Below are 16,853 nucleotides of genomic sequence, written 5' to 3'. Positions count from 1 at the left end.
AAGCCAAACCTGTCTCCCCCCACCCTGCCCTCCAGGCTGGGCATCTGCATCTAGGCCTGCTCCTGTTCTGGGGCCCCAGCTGCACCCCCATGGCAGCTCCAGGGCTCTGGGGGGTGGGGAGGTGGAGCTGGGGTCTGTGAACTCGTGGAGTGCTCCCAGGACCAGGGGAAGCCTGCTGAGTGGGCAGGAGGGAGGGGTCTTGTCCTGGGACCCACAAGGACCTGCAAACACCCCCACACACACTCACAGACACACCCCGGGAGGCCGGAGGGTGAGCACAGGCCTGGAGGGCTGGGGGTGGGCATGAGTGTGTGCAGAGGGTCCTCCCCTACTTCGTGCCTCCCCTACCACCCCAAGGTCATGATGGCTCCTACTCCTGGATCCCACACGGGATTTATTCCATGCTGAGAGCAGAGGCCTTGGCTGGGGAGGAGCTGCGTTCACCTTCAGCAGGTACCCAGATGGGGTGACCGATCTGATGGGGGAGACAGAGTCTCAGATGGAGGCCGGAGCAGAGAATGGGGATAGAGCCGGGGAGGAGGCCAGAGGCATGAGAGCTCCAGGGAGGGGAGAGAAATAGGTGACGGAGGGAGGAAGGGGGCCTGCAGTGAGGTGTAGTGGGCGGGGACGGTGCTGGGGCCCGGGAGGCCAGCCGGGGACTGAGGGACACGCCCTCCAGGGCGCTGCCCTGCCCCCACCCCGGCCCCCAGACTCCGGGCACATGTGCAGCCGAGCACTCCTGTGCTCGTGCTTGTGAACGCTGTGCACACGCACTTCTCCCTGGGTGCACACATGTGCATGCACGGCTGTGTAAGCGGGGGCGTGTGCCCGCACGAGCGCTGCGTGTCCGCACGTGTGCACATGGTTTATGGACTCCACCATGTGTGCACGTGGTCATACACGTGTGAAGAGCCAGACATGGGAAATGCTCCTGGAATGAGAGGAGGTGGCCCAGGACGGGGGGGAGGGGGGAACCTGCGTGGGGGCAGGAGGTGGCCCGGGACGGGGGGGGGGGGGGGGGGGAGGGGCCCGGGTGGGGGCAGGAGGTGGCCCGGGACGGGGGGGGCCTGGGTGAGGGCAGGAGGTGGCCCGGGACAGGGGGGGACCTGGGTGGGGGCAGGAGGTGGCCCGGGACGGGGGGGGGAGGGGCCCGGGTGGGGGCAGGAGGTGGCCCGGGACGGGGGGGCCTGGGTGAGGGCAGGAGGTGGCCCGGGACAGGGGGGGACCTGGGTGGGGGCAGGAGGTGGCCCGGGATGGGGGGGCCCGGGCGGGGGCAGGAGGTGGCCCGGGACAGGGGGGGCCCAGGTGGGGGCAGAGACCAAGGAGTTATGAGGATCCACCCTTCGGGCTCAGGCTGAACCCTCTGGGTTTGCCAGGACCCAGGTAGACCCTGCATGCAGGCCACGTTCCCCTGCGGGCTCCCATAGGGCTTTCGAGGCCCATGGGCAGGCCCCATGCTGGGTGCAGGCCCTTGCCACAGCCTGGGGGCCCGTTACCTGTCAGGTCTGGGAAGACGATGTTGTTATCCGACAGGCCCAGAGCTCTGACCAGGCAGACAAATTTGTCCAGCACCTGGGTCTGGATCATCCACATCCTGCCTGGGGCCCAATGAACACAGCACGGCCCTTAGCCACGGAGGGTGAGTGGGCAGTGCTGGGCAGTGCTGGGCACCCTGCCCTCCCTCCCCCTCCTGCTCCCAGCAGCTCGACCGTGGCCACTGGGCCGGGGACTCACACAGCAGGTTGACCCTGAGGATACTCTGGCCACCTGACTGTCTTCGGAAGAGCATCAGCGCGAACACGCTGTAGTCCGTGTCGTACACCTGGACCTCCTCGGGCTCTGCCCCGGACACAGGGGTGGTACCGCCGCAGCGTGAGGGGTGCTCCCCCCCGGCGCCCTCCGCAGGCTGCCCCCCTGCCTCCCGCCGGTCACCCTCTCACCCTCTCTGCTGTCCACCCAGAATCTCCCAGGCTGCGCCGCCGGAACCAGCACATAAGACCAGGTGACACAGCGGTGGCCCCTGCGGGAGAGAAAGGTTCTGGAACCTGGCCAGACCTCGGGTTTCCTTCTCTGTCTCAGGGGCTGGCCCCGAAGTGCCCCCCGCCCCCCCGAGAGAGAGAGAATTCAGCTGTTTGTTCGGAGGAGGCGTCTGTCAGAAGCCAGGGGCAGGCCCAGCACGCGGGAGGCTTTGCTGCCCTCCCCCGGGAGCGGTGTCCCTCCTGGAGGAACGAGGCAGGAGCCCTCCCCGGTCTGCGCGCATCCCCTTGAAGCCCCTGGCCAGCCCACCCACTGGCTGCTCCTCGTCGCCTGGATTGGACCTCCGAAGTGTGTGTATGTGCGATGCTGAGAAACAGGCGTTTCTGGCCACAGGGTCCCCTCTGGGAGTCTTGAGTGGGCCCAGCTGGGCATGGTGGCCGGTGCCCCCAGCCAGCAGCCCTGGACTTCGCTGAGCCAGGCCAGATGGGGAGAAGTGGGGCCGTGGGCGGCTGCTGCTGGGCCGGGCCTGGAAGCCCCCCCCCCCCCCGGCTCAGGCCCCAGGGAGCCCTCCCGCAGTGCAGCGGCCTCTCCAGGTGGGTGCCCTTGTTTTGGGAAGCAACCAAGTGCAGTCTGGCCTACAGGTGGGGGAGAGGTGAGGCCGCCCAGAAGGCTTCTTGGTCCAGCTGCATTGGCACTGGGTTCTCTGTCCCCCACTTCCCCCATTAATCAACCTCCGGCCGGAGCCAGGCCAGTCAGATGCTCCCAGGAATCTGAGACACTCCAAAGGCGGGTTCTGGGGTGGCTGAACCCATGCAGGTGGCTTTGATGGTGCTCGCTGAGGCTGGGGCAGGGGCCAGTGGAGACCCTCAGGGGGAGGCTCTCAGCTTCTAGGATCTACTCCTGGTCGGCATGACAAACCCACCTTGCTTAAGGTCCCTATTTTATATTACCTGGAGCCAAAGAGTCCTAACCAGAGGTTCCCAGGCCCTCTCTCCCCCACAGCCAGGCAGGGGGGCAAGGAAGGCTCCAGGCCTGCTGGAGACGTGGTAAGGGTAAAGAAGCCCTCATGGCATCGGTGTCCCCCAAAGGGGGGACGGCACCACCCTCACCTCACTCCAGGGGGTTAGCCATCAAGACGCCCGACTTCTTCCCATCCAGGCGGACCAACCAGAGCACCTGTCACCCTGGATGCAGCAACGGGTCCAGGAGGATCATGTGACTCAAGGAAACCCGGTCAGAGGCCATTGCCAGGCTGACCAGGATGCTCTCTCTTTTCTGGAATTGGAACCCTGAGAAGGACATCAGCCTAGGCTAATGTTTTATCCCTGCGAAGTGAGAACTTTCTGGAACAGAGGTCTGGGGCAGACAGAGATGAGAGAGGGAGAGGGAAGGGGTGATGGGGCCCTGATCACACTGTTTGAGCTCCTGGATCCAGCTGTACCTGAAATCCATAAGCCCCCAAGGCTCTTCTGAGTCTGTGATCCAGTATGTGCCCCTCTTTTGTGTGTGCCCCCAGAGCTGGCTTAGGTCACCAGCAGCCTGTGCTGAACTTTGAATTAGGAGGAGGGCCCTGGGAGAACCGGGGCACTGGGGCCCGTGCTGGACCTGAGCCATGAAGCCATTAGCTTCTAGGGGTACAGGCCAGGGATCCTCACTCACCGGGTCATGGCATATGACACTTCAAGGCGACTGTTTTCATTTTGCTCGAACGTTGCAATGAATGGGTTCAACAGGAACCTGTCCGTCTTCCTGTGGGTGCTGCCCGCTAAGCCGACAACAAACCATTCCCCCTGGAACTGTGGGAACCCGAGGTAGGCAGAGCCCAGGACAGCCCCAAGGGCCCTCACCAGGCAGTGGCTCCCAGCCTGAGCCTGCACCGATGACGCTGGCAGGAGCCGGGGGGCTGCCCTGGGCCTGGCAGGGCCAGGGTGACCTTGCCCAGTGGCTGGCCTTTGTGAGCTTCAGTTGACAGAGATGTTCCCACCGCACGGGGACTGGCAGGGGTTACTGCTGACCCAGGACGGCCTGTCCAGAGTCCTTTTCTGATGGACGTCAGGACTCTCTCTCTGGGGGGATCTGAGACCAGGCTGGCCAGGCTGGGCTCCCTGGGTGGTGCCTCCCCCCGGCCACCTTGGCCCTCCTTTCTCCCTGCACTTGGACCCTGGCTGACTTTCTCCCCCGCCCTCCAAGCCCCCAGACCTGGTCTTCTTGGAAGCTCTGTAACACGGAGGTAATGCCTGGCGGGGTGTTTGGGGTCTGGCCCTTCAGGCCCTTTAGCAGGGTGAGCACCACCCACAGGGCACAGCAAGGCCCCATCCCAGTAGGGACGGACAGAAAGCAAGTGGCCATGTCACTGCTGACTCAGATACTCCCCGCTTTATGGGCCCACCTGCAGGTGCCCCTCCCCAGGGGTGTGCCCCTTTCACCTTCCTCCTCAGAACTGGCAGAAGAGGTGGGCCCGGAGGAGGGCTTGGAGGTGGACTGGGCAGGGGCAGGGCCCTCTTGAGATCCTGCCCACCAAAGATGGGGGCATCTGGGTCCCACCCCAGGAAGGGAGACGGGCAGAAAATGGAGGGGCTGGGGGTGCTTGCTGGGCCCACTAGCTCCCAGGGATGTCTCTGCACCTTGCTTCCTGAGTCCTGAGACCCCCAGCTCCGCCCCTCTTTGGGACCCCTTCCCAGTGCCCCATGCCAGTGGCGGTGGCCAGGGGCCTGAGGTGTCTCCCCGGCCGAGCCCTACCTCGGTAGCTTTCCTGCCACCAGGTGGAAGACAGAATGTTCCATCCCACACAGGGAGCTTAACCTTTTCTTAGTCCCGAAGGTCAGGGGCACAGTGTTCTTGCAGAACACCGAGTGCAAAGCCCAGGCCCGCCACCCCCGCACTGTTCCACACGTCCCTAAACCCAAAGCGTGGAGCAAGAACAGGGCCAAGGGGCCCTATCGTCACGAAGGTGCAGGGGTCGCGGCCAGTCAGAGTGAGGCCAGACAAGGGGGTGGTGGGGCAGGCAGCCAGAGCACCCAGATCAGAATGACTGAGGGGTGATTGCAGGGGCCCCTTTGCCAGAGGGAGGGCAGGGGGCAGGCAGCCCAGCCTAGTGGGGGTGGGGCACCCACACACTGGGCCTGGGGACAGGAGGGCTCGGGCTCTGGGCATGTAGCCCACCCGGCCACCCCCCGAGAAACGGCCTGGTAGTCAAATGCGTAGGTGCTGGGCTCTAGGAGACATCCTGGAAGGATATGTACCTGACCTGTGAGCCCCCTGTCCCGGCCACCTCCTTCCCCACCTGGGTCCCCATGTCCCGGGCCACCTCCTGCCCCACCTGGGTCCCCATGTCCCAGGCCACCTCCTTCCCCACCTGGGTCCCCCTGTGTCCTGAGCCACCTCTTCCTCACATCCAGGTCCGCCTGCCCTGGGCCACCTCCTGCCCCTACCCAGGTCCCCATGTCCTGGGTCATCCCACCCCCCCACCCCCCCACACACTGCACGGGGTCCCCCTTCCCTCCCCCCAGGTCTCCATATCCTGGGCCACCTCCTTCCCTTCCCCACCCTGGCCTCCAGCAACCTGTCCTGAGGAGGGGCCCTAACCGGGACACTCAGAAAGCACCCGTCCCCCGACAAGGAGCTTCAGGGCTTGGCTCCGTCCCAGCCCTCACTCTGCGTGGAAGGGCATGGGCCCTGGTCCTTCCGCCTCCGGGAGCGTTTCCCATTGCCAGGTGGACCATCGAGGCCTCTCTGGGGGGCTGCAGGCCCCAGGACAGGGGAGGGTCCGGGGTCGGGAGGGCCACCAGCATCTCCCCGAGAACCGAGCCCGCAGGGCAGCGCCCCGACCCCTTGAGCTCGCGGTGCCCGCCGCTCGGTAGGCCCTACTACTTCAGCGCACTCTGGCCCCCACAAGAAGAGAGGTTGCAGATAGCCGTTTGTTTCCCTGAACCTCCCAGAGGAGCCATCACTCTCCACCAGAAGCTGCGGTGGCAGTTCCGACCGCAGACGCTGCGAACGCCGGGCCTCCCCCTCCCACCCCGCAGGCAGCAACCTGCCCCTGGCGATCCCGACCCCTCAAAAACGGAAAGCGGCCCCCTTTGCGCCTGCGCTCTGGGGAGGCGGGGGCGGGGCAGAGCACGGACACCACCCCCTCCCGACCTAGGCGGGGACGCAGCTCCGGGCGCCTCTGGCGGCGTTTAGTGACTCTGGCGCCCCCTACAGCCCGCCAGGCGGCTCGCAGGCTGGGCGGTGGATTTAGGAGGCGCGCTCCTCACGCCCGGGGCCGCGGCAGGCGTGGCTCCTCCCACCGTCAACGCGATTGGTCGAGGGCGGGCACGTGACGCTGGCCGCGCGCTTGGGCCAGGTGTGCGAAGACCCCCGGAGTCCGGGCCTCGGGCCGGCAGCGGCGGCCGCGTCACCCCAGAAGGGCGGCGGGGTCCGCGGGTACCGCCGGTCGGGGTGGCTGCGGGGAGGGCCAGGGCGCAGGCTGGACCCTCCCGGGAGCCGGGCCTGGCCTCCCCGCAGCCCCTTCCCCGCCGGCGCCCCGGTGTCCCCCCGGGCCTCTGCAGGACCCTCCTGCGCGGCCGCGGCCCTCCCTCCCTCCCCCCCGGACGGCAACAGCCGGAGCCCCCCCGCCCTCCGCGCAGCTACTCCCCACGTCTTTCCTCTCGCCCCAAAGCTCGGACGCCGTGCTCTGGGCTCGCTCTTCCGACGGTGGGCAGGGACCAGCTGGCACCGGGGAGGCGAGGGGAGGAGGAAGGCAGGCTGGATTCAGGGATCCCCGCGGGGCCGTCCCAGCCGCTGAGGCCCTCAGCCCCCGGGGGGGGGGCGGGGGGGGCGCGAGGAGGGGGAGCAGTGCTGTCAGGAGCAGGACGTGCGGAGCGACCCGGTGTGAAGGCCCTGCCACGAGCCGGAGGGAGCTGGTGGGTCCCCTCCGCGGCGGGCTATGTCCAGCCCTGTCCCCCAGGCAGGGGTCCTGGCCCACCTGTCCATTGAGGGGCTGCGTGGGCAGGGAGGGCGGGCACCCCGCAAGAAGGGCCAACGACGTACCTGCCTGTGGGACCACCGGCGCTGGGGGCCTGGGACACAGCACCCTCGCATCCTGGCAAGGCCCGCGGGCTCCCAGGACAGTGCTCCTCTGGCCTTCCCTGGGGGCCCCCAACCGCCACTGCCAATTAGAGGTAAGCTTCTATACATTTTTAAAAGGTACTTTTCTTGGGGCGCCTGGGTGGCTCAGTTGGCTAGGTTTCGGCTGAGATCATGATCTCAGGGTTGTGGGATTGACCCTGCCTTGGGATCCCTGCTGGGTGTAGAGCCTGCTTAAGATTCTCTCTCTGACCCTCTGCCCCCCAACCCTCGCTCTCTCGAGCTCCCTCTCTCAAATAAAATATTTTTCTTCCTTCTAAGGTATTAAAAATCACCTATTACAGTTAAAAGGCAAAATACAAATTATAATTAACATCTTTACCTAAAAACAGTTCACTTAGAACTACAGTTATTTCACCTAGTTTGTGACAATGAGAGTTCAATAAATATTTTTGTGGAAATAAAATGCATGACAGCTGCCCCCCCCCCCAGACCTGCTGTTGGGGACCCAGAGGGACAGGCCTGGGCTGCTGTGGGGTCTCAGCCCTGTGGTCACGTGGGTGCCGCCCTTTGGACCTGCAGTCCTTCCAGAAGCATCCTTCCCTGGAATCCTTGAGAGGGGGATATGTTTGAACTCTCCCACACCCCAGAGCAGAGGCCCTCATTTTCTATTTGGGGGCTGTGGGGCCAGGCATGCAGGGGGCTCTCTGAGCTACGGCCCCACTTGATACAAGTGTGCGGAGACTCCAGCAGGTGACCAGTGGGTCTCTGGGTCGTAGGGTCCACGGGGAGGCTACAGTTTCCTTTGCCCTTCTCCCTCAAAGCCCTGGGGGCCAAGGCCCCCTGCCTTCCCCTCTTCTCCTCAGCCCTATATGTCTGCCTTTCTGGGAGGCCAGTTCCAAGGGACATAGGGTGGGCACTGCCCAGTCTGTGGGGTTGGGCATGGTCCCCACCCACTGGAGACATTGGAGCCCATACAAGGCTGCTGGCTCTTCCTAGCAACCCCCCACCCCAGTCCTCCTGGTCTGGGCTGAGCCAGTCGGCCAAGTGGGCATGCAGCGGTGGGACCGGATAGTGGTCCCTACAGCTCACCTGGGATGGCCTGGTGCTCACCCCTACTCCCTGGCAGCCCAGGGAGGAAATGGGGGTTGGTGGGGGTCCAGCTCCCAGGTGCCCTCTCAGCCTCACCAGCAGTCAGTGGTGAGCTCTGGACCTCGAGATTCCAGGAACAGGGAGCCGCCCCACTGGGGTGCCCAGGATTGAGAAACGCTCATCAGATGGATGCCCAGGGCCCCAAGACAGCGTGGCTTGGGGCCAGTTCCAGGCCCAGCTTTGGCCAAGCTAATGCACATTTCCCTGAATGGACCTTCCAGCTCCAGTCTGGACCCAGCCTAGGGCTGCCATTTGCCCTCAGATCCTCCCCAAGTTCTCCTGAGGGGAGGCCACCCCCCAACCCCCGTCCTGGTTCCCAAGGGGACAGTGGGAGGGCTGAAGGGGAGGCGTGCACATCTCTCCAGGATGGGCAAGTGTGTGCCCGGCATGTTTGTCCAGAAGCACCCCAGGGTGCTGACTCACAGCCACGTGGGCCTGGATCTTGCCCAGCAAGGCTTGGGGAGGCCGAGGAGGGGAGTAAAGGGAGAAAGCTGGCCCCCCACACCGCCCTGGAGCAGGGCGCCTCCAGGCCCCTCAGGGCACCGGGTGGGCATGCATGGGGGCACAGTATGTGCCCCCAAGTCATCAGAGCTGTTGAAATTGGCCAGTGCCCTCCAGCAAATGGAGGAGATGGCTTAACAAATGGGGAGTGGGGGGTGTTGGCAGGATCTGAAGAGTGTTCTCACCAGCAGGGGCCGAGCGGAGTCCAGGCCCTGCCCACTGGGCTCCTGGCACAGGGTGAGGGCCATGGCTCCCTCCCCTAGCCCCAGGGCAGCTGTCCACCCTGTGGGACCCCCCTGGGCAGACCCTGACCTTGGAGGGGAGAGCTGCATGCTGGGTGACTCAAAATTGTTTCAAGTGCCCTTTGCCCTCTTGGAGTAGCTCTGTTTCCTCTAGGGTCAGTCTCCCAGTCCTGATTCTTCTCTCGCAGTGATTTCCCCAGTGTCTGGGACCCCCGGTGAGGGTCAGGCAGGTCGGCCAGGCCCCAGGCTGTGGGAAGCATGTGCAGTCTACCCTGGGGGGCAGTGGGGATCCCCCGGAGGCGGGCCTTCCCCAGCACTTCACATCTCCCCAACAGGCTGGCATCACTTGTCCCTCCAGGCAGCCATTGCCCCGGGGGGGACACCGTTACCCCATTTTCAGCCCCTCTCCCCCTGCCTCCATCTCCCATGGGCCTTGGAGTTCCCACATTCCAGAAGGTTCTCTACAGAGAGCAAAGCACACACTCGCCTTCCTCATAGCTGGTAACCTTGGTCAGATCCTGGGTGTGGACTCCCCCACTTGTGCACCAAGCTCCTGTGCTCACCCCACTCCTAGCGCCTGAATTAGGCTGGCCTGCTTCCTCCATTTTGGGATAGACCCTTCCCCCTCCCCCCTCCCCCCCGGCGCGCGCGCGCGCGCGCGCGCGCACACACACACACACACACACACACACACACACACACACACACACCCACCCACCCACCCCCCCCCCCCCCCCACCCACCCACCCTTATTCTCCCTGCCTGGGTAGTCTCGCCATCTACCCCGAGGGGCACCTGGCTGCCTGATGCCAGGACTGGACTCAGCCCCAGCTGGTCAGTCCTGCTCCCAGGCCCGTCCTGTGTCCCTTCTGCCCCTGCCAGCCCTCGGGGCAGCCATAGGGACAGCCCAGCCTCCTGTCTTTCTAAGACCGTTGCCAACTCACTGCAGACCCAGGCACCACATCCAGGAACGGGGAGGGGGGCTGCCTGCCCCCTCCCCAGTAGCCTGTCCTGTCCTGCCTCAGGCCAGAGGGCCACTGGGACTCTGGACCCGTGCCTCCCAGGAGGAGCTCAGGGTCAGCAGCAGACCAGAAGAACCTGTGGGGAGGGCTCCTCATCCCTGTAGGAAAGGCCCCCCACCATCTGGGCAGGGGGCAGGCTCCGGTCCTGGGCCTACGCACGGCGGCCCGGCAAGACCAGCAGGGCACGTGTGCTCACAGACTGGGAGCGGGAAGGGCAGCTGGGACCACAGTGCAGGGGCCCAACTGAGAAGCCGAGACCGGGGCACAGGGACAGCAGGGCAGTGGACGCTTCCAGACCTTTAAAAAGAGCCACTTCCACCCTGCCTCTCCGGGGCAGAGGGTTTTGACCAGGGGAGGAGCCCCTTCCCTCTCCAGCCCCCCCGGGGGGAGCAATCCCACGTGCTCATGAGAAGACGGGCTGGCAGAGGCCCCCGTCCGGGTCCAACACAGAAAGGAAGGAGTCAGGGGCCAAGCTGGACAGCGTTTAATGAAGGTAATGCTCCTGAGCTCTGTGGGTGACGGGCAGCTTCGGGGCACACACGGGAGAGCGTCCCCCCATGGGGTGGCCCTGACCCCGTGCGGCCCTGGGGCTCTGAGTGGGGTAGCAGGTGCCACCCCTTCAGGGTCTTCACTCCTTCTAAGGTCAGGGCTGTCGCCTGGACTCACCTTCTTGTTTCTGGGGCAGAGACGAGACTCAGCCAGTGAAGAAGCTGAGGGGTGCCCCCCTCACTGCACCACCCGGCCAGCACTGCCCACTCACCATCTAGGATGTGGAACTGGTCTGCGGCCTCGCAGAAACCTGAAGGCCCAAGCAGGGGTCAGGAGTGGCTGGGGCAGGGCACACGGGGAGGACAAGGCCGGCCACTGGGGGAGGCTTACCATACTTGGGGAAGAACAAGATATGGTTCTCGGTCAGGTTGGCCCTCTGGGTCCCCTGCTCAAATGCACTCAGGGCCGAGTCACTTGCCGGGAACGAGCGGGCTGTGGGGCACACAGGGCTCCTGGGCACGCGGTGAGGGAGCAGGTGGGGCGTGCTGGGCGTAGGGTGTGTGTGTGCTTGTGACACACCTATCCCCTCCCTGTCCCCTCTGTCCCCACACCCGGGCCTATCGGCAGGGGCTCCTCCCCGGACCCCTGCTCAGCTGAGGAGGGTCAGAATGCAGGGAGGGAAGGGCAGGGAGGGTCCGTGTGTCCCTCCGAGCTCGCCCCGCATGGATGGCTCTGAGTGTGTGCAAAGCGTGGGCCCCCGCGTGGACGCACTGTACAGCTTCACCGACAGCCGCCGCTTCTGCTCCAGGTACAGGACGGCGAAGCCCTGGTAGTCTGTCTCCCCGACGACCACGTCCACTGCCCTGCGGGCACCTCGGGCTGGGCAGAGCTGAGTCAGCCGAGTCAGCGTCTGGCCCCTCAGCCCTGCACCCCAGCCCCCGATGCCCTTGCCTCACCTTGGAGCAGGAAGCGGCCGGGGACTCCCGTGTCTGAGTAGAGCTGCCGCACCTGCCAGCATATCCCATCCCTGGGGGGGGACGGGGGGGAGCACAGCAGGCTTAGGGACCCCAACCCGGGCAGGGCCTCACAGGACTCCGGTCCAGGCCACAGCAAGGTGGGGGCAGGGGTCCGTACGGGGGACTCACAGCTTCTGGAAGGTGCTGACAGCCACAGCTGCGCCCTGGGCAGCTACACGCAGTAGGGTGGCCTCAGCCCGGTGGCCTTGCTCCTGCAGGAAGCGGCACGAGGAGGCCACGGCCACAAGGAACCACGTCCCTGCAAACTAGGAGCAGGCCATGTGAGGGCACGAGGGGATGAGGGGCTGCCCGGCCCTGCCCACCCACCTGTCCCCCCTCTACCTGCTGAGCATCGAAGTTGGCCTTCGGCTGGATGGTGCTGATGGGGGACGCTGGCCGAGGGGGTCCCCGAGCCCTCTGGCTCAGGGAGCCCCCAGCCAAGAGCAGAGTCAAGAAGAGTGCAGTCCTGGGGGTCAGCATGGTGGTGGCAGTAACAGTGCCGGGTCTGGGGGAGGCAGAGGGCAGGACGGCCAAGTCCTGGGCCAGAGTCCACTGTCCAGTGCCGCCCAGAAGCCTGGCACCGGAAGTAGGCGCCAGTCCGCTTCCAGCCCACGAAGTCCCGGTTGGTCCTCCTGCCTTACCAAGCACCCTGCCCCCCACGAGAGTCTACCCCCAGCCTCCTCGACTCTGCACTTCCCGGCAGGGCCCTGGCGCCATATCCTGTTTACAAAGTCCGAGTTGACCTCTGGTTCCTTGTCCACGACCCCCTAAACCAAAGGCCCCAGCAGCTGGGAGCGGCGGGGCGGGGTCTCGAACCCCAAGGTGAGTGAGCCTTGCCCTCAGCCCAGCCCACCGGCCTCGGTGCAAGGCCGCCGCCCCTCCCGGCCGCCGGGGGCGCTGTTGGGAGCGAGCTCGAGTGCGCGCAGGCGCAGCAACAGCCGAGGCGGGCTGCCGGGTGCTCGACACTCTGCGGCCATCGATGCCTCAGGGCTCGAGGCGTCAGCCTGGCGGGCTCCATCATAGAGACGCGGCGGCAGGAGCGGCGGGGCGGAAGCAGGTCGGCCGGCTGAGGCTGGGCGCCGGGCAGGGGCAGCACAGCCGGGCAGAGGCGGCCGCGGTGAGTGCGCCCGGCCCCGGGGAAAGTCGTCGTCCGGCCCCGGCCCCCGGCCCCCGATCCCCGGCCCGGAAGAGCGTCGCAAACCGGCCGTGTCCGGTCCCCGGCTCCCTGCCGCCCGCTCCCCCCCCGCCCCCCCCAGCCTCTGGCCCCTCGGCCTCGGCCGCGCCCTCTGCCGATGAATGAGTCGCCGAGGACGCCCCGCCGGGCCCGGGGACCGAGCCGAGGCCCCGCCCCCCGCAGCCCCTCGGAGGGAAGGTGGGAGGGGACGTTGGGCAGCCCCCGCCTCGCCCCGCCCCCAGCTCGCCTGGCAGTGGCCGCGCTGGCCCGCTGACCGCCTGGCGGGGCTTCCCTAGGCCACAGGGCCGAGGCCAAGGGCCGGCTGGTGCCCCTGGCGGCGTCTGGGGCAGGCGGGCAGGCGCTCGTCCCGCCGGCCCCAAGCCTCTTCTCGGAAGGACCTCTGTCCCACGCTGACAGCTCTGAAGCCTTGGGGCTACAAGGTCAGAGTGACAGGCGTGCGTGGGGGTCACCGGTTTCTCGGGCTCGGAGCAGTCACCAACCCAGGCATCCAGATGTGTCTCTCGGCCCGTGAGCGGGAGGAGGTCAGAGGGCCCCACCCCCGCGACCGGGCCTCTTCTGGGCTGAGAGCACATCTGGAGTCCAGCTCAGGCTGGACCAGGCCGGGAGGTGCTGAGCGCGGTCTGCTGCCCGCCCAAAGCTGCCTGTTCCAGCGCACCCCTGGGACGGGCAGGGGCGCCGGTCAGGAGGATGGGGTCCAGGAGCATGGTTGTCCAGGGGGCTTGGAGAAGCTGTCGGACCCCTAGCCGGGTGGGAGCGCCAGCTGGCCTTCCGCACGCGCTCAGTCCGACGGAACTGCCAGCTCGGCCCGGGGGCCCCTGCCTTGGGGCCAGTACCCTCCGCCAGTGCACCTGCAACTAAGGGGACCACGTGTGGGTTTCAGGGCTGCCCGGGCAGAATGTCACAATGGACGAGGGGGGCACGCCCCTGCTCCCGGACAGCCTCATCTACCAGATCTTCCTGAGCTTGGGCCCAGCGGACGTGCTGGCCGCCGGTCTGGTGTGTCGCCGGTGGCAGGCCGTGTCCCGGGACGAGTTCCTGTGGAGGGAGCAGTTCTACCGCTACTACCAGGTGGCCCGAGACGTGCCCCGGCACCCAGGTCAGGGCCTGCACGTGGCCCCACAGTCCACCAGGCTGGCTGGGAGGGCGGGAGGCAGGGCCGTTCACATGCTGCCAGCTGAAGCCGCAGCACTGGTCCCCGAGGCACCGTGCGGCCCTCATGCTGATGGGGAGCAACGAGGCCTGGCAGGGAGGCGGGGGCTTGGGGGTGCCAGGGGCACCCCTGCAGCTGAGGTGACGTCCTCCAGGGGCAGGGCCGGCCCCTCCGCTGTCAGGGTGCTGGCCTCTATGGGGAAGGAGGCTCAGGGCCCTGGTGGTGACCACCCCCCACCCCTAGCGGCCACGTCCTGGTATGAAGAGTTTCGGCGGCTCTATGACACGGTCCCTTGTGTGGAGGTGCAGACGCTCAAGGAGCACACCGATCAGGTGCTGCATCTCAGCTTCTCCCACTCGGGTTACCAGTTTGCTTCCTGCTCCAAGGATTGCACTGTGAAGGTGAGCCCAGCCCACGGCAGCTGGGGCCGGGGAAGGGGGGTGGCCCTCAGTGCTGATGGAGGGAAGCGAGTTCTGCTCCAGAGCCAGGAGCCAGCCACGTGGACCCGCACCCCTCGGGTCAGCGGGCAGCCAGGGGCAAGGAGCACCAGCCTGGTGGTGGTTTCTGGGCATGAGCCCAGCCAGGAGAGGGGCTTGCAGCATGGGCCCTGGGGTCCCGTGCAGGGCGGGCTCATGGTGCCCCCAGATGACTCCGCCCCCACGCAGGTCTGGAGCAACAACCTGACCATCTCGCTGCTGCACAGCGCGGACATGCGGCCCTATAACTGGAGCTACACCCAGTTCTCCCAGTTCAACCAGGACGACTCACTGCTGCTGGCATCTGGGGTGTTCCTAGGGCCCCACAACTCCTCGTCGGGTGAGATCGCAGTCATCAGCCTAGGTGAGAGCGGGCCTGGGGCGGGCTGGCTGTCCTGGCCAACCCCAGCCCTCCTCCTACAAAGCCCTGCACCCCCCCCCCAGCCCCTCCCGGCCCCTTCCCACAGCCCTGTCCCCACTCTCCCCAGACAACTTCGCCCTGCTGTCCCGAGTGCGCAACAAGCCCTATGACGTGTTTGGCTGCTGGCTCACGGAGACCAGCCTGATCTCGGGGAACCTGCACCGCATCGGAGACATTACCTCCTGCTCAGTGCTCTGGCTCAACAATGCGTTCCAGGTGCGGGCGCGCGTGCCCCCTGCGGCCGCTCCCTCCTTGGCCTGGTGCCCACCTGCTGTCTCCCACCCCCAGGACGTGGAGTCAGAGAACGTCAATGTGGTGAAGCGGCTCTTCAAGATTCAGAACCTTAACGCCAGCACCATCCGCACGGTGATGGTGGCCGACTGCAGCCGCTTTGACAGCCCGGACCTCCTGCTGGATGCCGGTGGGCCCCCCGGCCGCGTCTTTGACCTGGGCAGCGACAGTGAGGACGAGGCGGTAGGCCCGGGACCAGGGCCGGCTCCGGCCCGCACCAAGGAGGGCTTGCGGCGATTCTTGGATGGGCTCCTGGACGGGCGGGCGCAGTCCCAGCTGTCAGAGCACGCGCTGGAGACCAGGGTGGCCGAGCTGCTGGCCCAGGGCCGCACCAAACCCCCAGAGCACAGCATGGCCGACGCCCGCAAGCTCCTCATCTTCACCACGGGCTGCCTCACTTACTCACCACACCAGATCGGTAGGGGAGCAGGCCCTCCTCCGTCCCTAGAGCCTGGGGGGTGAGGCTTCCCTGCAGCTGGGGTGGGGTCTTGTGGCCAAGGGCAGGCCGTGAGTCTCTGGGCAGAGTCGGCTTCTCTGTTTGTCCTGGGGGCCCTGCCCTGGGCCAGCCTCCTGGAGTGCGTGTTCCGTGGGGGCCTCTGGTTCCTGCAGGCGTCAAGCAGATCCTGCCACACCAGATGACCACAGCCGGGCCTGTGCTGGGCGAGGGGCGGGGCTCAGATGCCTTCTTTGACGCCCTGGACCACGTCATCGATGTGCACGGACACATCATCGGCATGGGCTTGTCCCCGGACAACAGGTGGGCCTCCAAGAGTGTCCTGGGGGGGGGTGGGGCTCTGCAGGCTGCTGAGACCAAGCAGGGTGCCCCTTGCCCAGGTACCTGTATGTAAACAGCCGTGCCTGGCCCAGCGGCTCTGTGGTGGCCGACCCCATGCAGCCACCGCCCATCGCAGAGGAGATCGACCTGCTGGTGTTTGACCTCAAGACCATGCGGGAGGTGAAGCGGGCTCTGCGGGCCCACCGTGCCTACACGCCCAATGACGAGTGCTTCTTCATCTTCCTGGACGTCAGCAGGGACTTCGTGGCCAGGTAGATGCGCAGGGCAGGGCCGGGCCGGGTCCAGGTGTGGCGGGCAGGGTCTCACCCGAGGCTCTCCCGCAGCGGAGCAGAGGACCGGCACGGCTACATCTGGGACCGGCACTATAACATCTGCTTGGCCAAGCTGCGGCACCAGGACGTGGTCAACTCGGTGGTCTTCAGCCCCCGAGAGCAGGAGCTGCTGCTGACCGCCAGTGATGACGCCACCATCAAAGCCTGGCGCTCACCACGCACCGTGCGCGTCCACCAGGCCCCGCGCCCACGTCCCCACCCCTTTCTCTCCTGGTTTGCCAGCCAGAGGCGCTGAGAGGGGCGCTGGCCGACAGGAGCGTCCTGGGTGTCCTGGGGCCGCTGGGACCCATTGAAGATGCCACAGAGGCCTGCAGCCCTTTCCCAAGACCACGTGGTGGGCAGAGACACTTGTGACAGTCATGCCTTAGAAGGGGGTCCAGCAGGACTGCAGGGAGGGGACGGCCTGCCCCCCACCACGCTCACACCACACACCACCTCCCACAGCTGTGACCTTCAGCAGCGGGGCAGCCCCCTGGCTGGCTCGGGATGCCCTGGACACTGGGGCCCCACTCCTCCCCCACCCTCTTCCCCCAGGGCCTGTGCCCTGGGACAGTCAGCAGCACACATACCTTTTGGCCGGCCCCTTGGGCCCCGGGGGGCCCCTCCTCTGGGAACGCGTTTGCTCACCAGCAGGGCCGGCAGCGCAGGTCAGTCTGCCGTGGGCCCAGGCAAACTGCATGTCACTGGTCACCTGTTTGGGGCCTGAATAAACAGTTGGCAATAGCA

General features: G+C 66.4%; 3 protein-coding genes across 7 annotated transcripts; 1 reads left to right on the top strand and 2 right to left on the bottom strand.

The window, feature by feature from the left end:
* Positions 1-210: 210 nt before the first annotated feature.
* LCN12 (lipocalin 12) lies at positions 211-5,308 on the bottom strand. Its single transcript, XM_078061310.1, has 7 exons — positions 5,225-5,308; positions 4,717-4,779; positions 3,637-3,773; positions 1,941-2,020; positions 1,735-1,839; positions 1,497-1,598; positions 211-475 (listed from the first exon to the last, which is right to left on the bottom strand). The coding sequence occupies exons 1-7, from the start codon at positions 5,306-5,308 to the stop codon at positions 447-449; spliced, it is 600 nt and encodes a 199-aa protein (XP_077917436.1). The 3' UTR covers positions 211-446.
* Positions 5,309-6,829: 1,521 nt separating this feature from the next.
* Positions 6,830-16,853, top strand: FBXW5 (F-box and WD repeat domain containing 5). Of its 5 annotated transcripts, XM_036073184.2 has the most exons (9): positions 6,837-7,139; positions 13,542-13,757; positions 14,055-14,212; positions 14,477-14,651; positions 14,776-14,924; positions 14,997-15,417; positions 15,609-15,756; positions 15,834-16,046; positions 16,119-16,853. In XM_036073184.2, the coding sequence occupies exons 1-9, from the start codon at positions 6,905-6,907 to the stop codon at positions 16,360-16,362; spliced, it is 1,959 nt and encodes a 652-aa protein (XP_035929077.2). In that variant the 5' UTR covers positions 6,837-6,904; the 3' UTR covers positions 16,363-16,853. The 5 variants fall into 5 exon arrangements, with proteins under 5 accessions (XP_077918183.1, XP_077918182.1, XP_035929077.2 ...); XM_078062057.1 differs by having other exon boundaries at positions 6,830-7,139; positions 14,776-15,417; positions 15,867-16,046; XM_078062056.1 differs by having other exon boundaries at positions 6,834-7,139; positions 14,776-15,417.
* C8G (complement C8 gamma chain) lies at positions 10,430-12,296 on the bottom strand. The gene is made up of 7 exons (XM_036073193.2): positions 11,809-12,296; positions 11,596-11,732; positions 11,407-11,477; positions 11,222-11,329; positions 10,841-10,942; positions 10,722-10,760; positions 10,430-10,637 (listed from the first exon to the last, which is right to left on the bottom strand). Exons 1-7 carry the CDS (start codon positions 11,944-11,946, stop codon positions 10,624-10,626), a joined length of 609 nt encoding a protein of 202 aa, XP_035929086.2. The 5' UTR covers positions 11,947-12,296; the 3' UTR covers positions 10,430-10,623.

This window comes from Halichoerus grypus, chromosome 14, assembly GCF_964656455.1.
Source record: "Halichoerus grypus chromosome 14, mHalGry1.hap1.1, whole genome shotgun sequence".
In the NCBI taxonomy this organism is placed as follows: Eukaryota; Metazoa; Chordata; class Mammalia; order Carnivora; family Phocidae; genus Halichoerus; species Halichoerus grypus.
This window is presented reverse-complemented; position numbering and strand designations above follow the sequence as displayed.

Bases quoted from the DNA above. Each gene is read 5' to 3' on its own strand.
- LCN12 (XM_078061310.1), bottom strand. From the start codon at position 5,308: ATGGGGACCCAGGTGGGGCAGGAGGTGGCCCGGGACATGGGGACCCAG. The intron at 2,021-3,636 runs GTGAGTGAGGAT...TCTCTCCCGCAG, and splicing joins GTGTCATATGCCATGACCCG to GGGCCACCGCTGTGTCACCT. The intron at 1,840-1,940 runs GTGAGAGGGTGA...TGTCCGGGGCAG, and splicing joins CTGGGTGGACAGCAGAGAGG to AGCCCGAGGAGGTCCAGGTG.
- FBXW5 (XM_078062056.1), top strand. From the start codon at position 6,905: ATGTCCAGCCCTGTCCCCCAGGCAGGGGTCCTGGCCCACCTGTCCATT. The intron at 13,758-14,054 runs GTCAGGGCCTGC...CCCCACCCCTAG, and splicing joins AGACGTGCCCCGGCACCCAG to CGGCCACGTCCTGGTATGAA. The intron at 15,418-15,608 runs GTAGGGGAGCAG...TGGTTCCTGCAG, and splicing joins TTACTCACCACACCAGATCG to GCGTCAAGCAGATCCTGCCA.
- C8G (XM_036073193.2), bottom strand. From the start codon at position 11,946: ATGCTGACCCCCAGGACTGCACTCTTCTTGACTCTGCTCTTGGCTGGG. The intron at 11,478-11,595 runs GTGAGTCCCCCG...GTCCCCCCCCAG, and splicing joins GTCAGCACCTTCCAGAAGCT to GGATGGGATATGCTGGCAGG. The intron at 10,761-10,840 runs GTAAGCCTCCCC...TTGGGCCTTCAG, and splicing joins CTTGTTCTTCCCCAAGTATG to GTTTCTGCGAGGCCGCAGAC.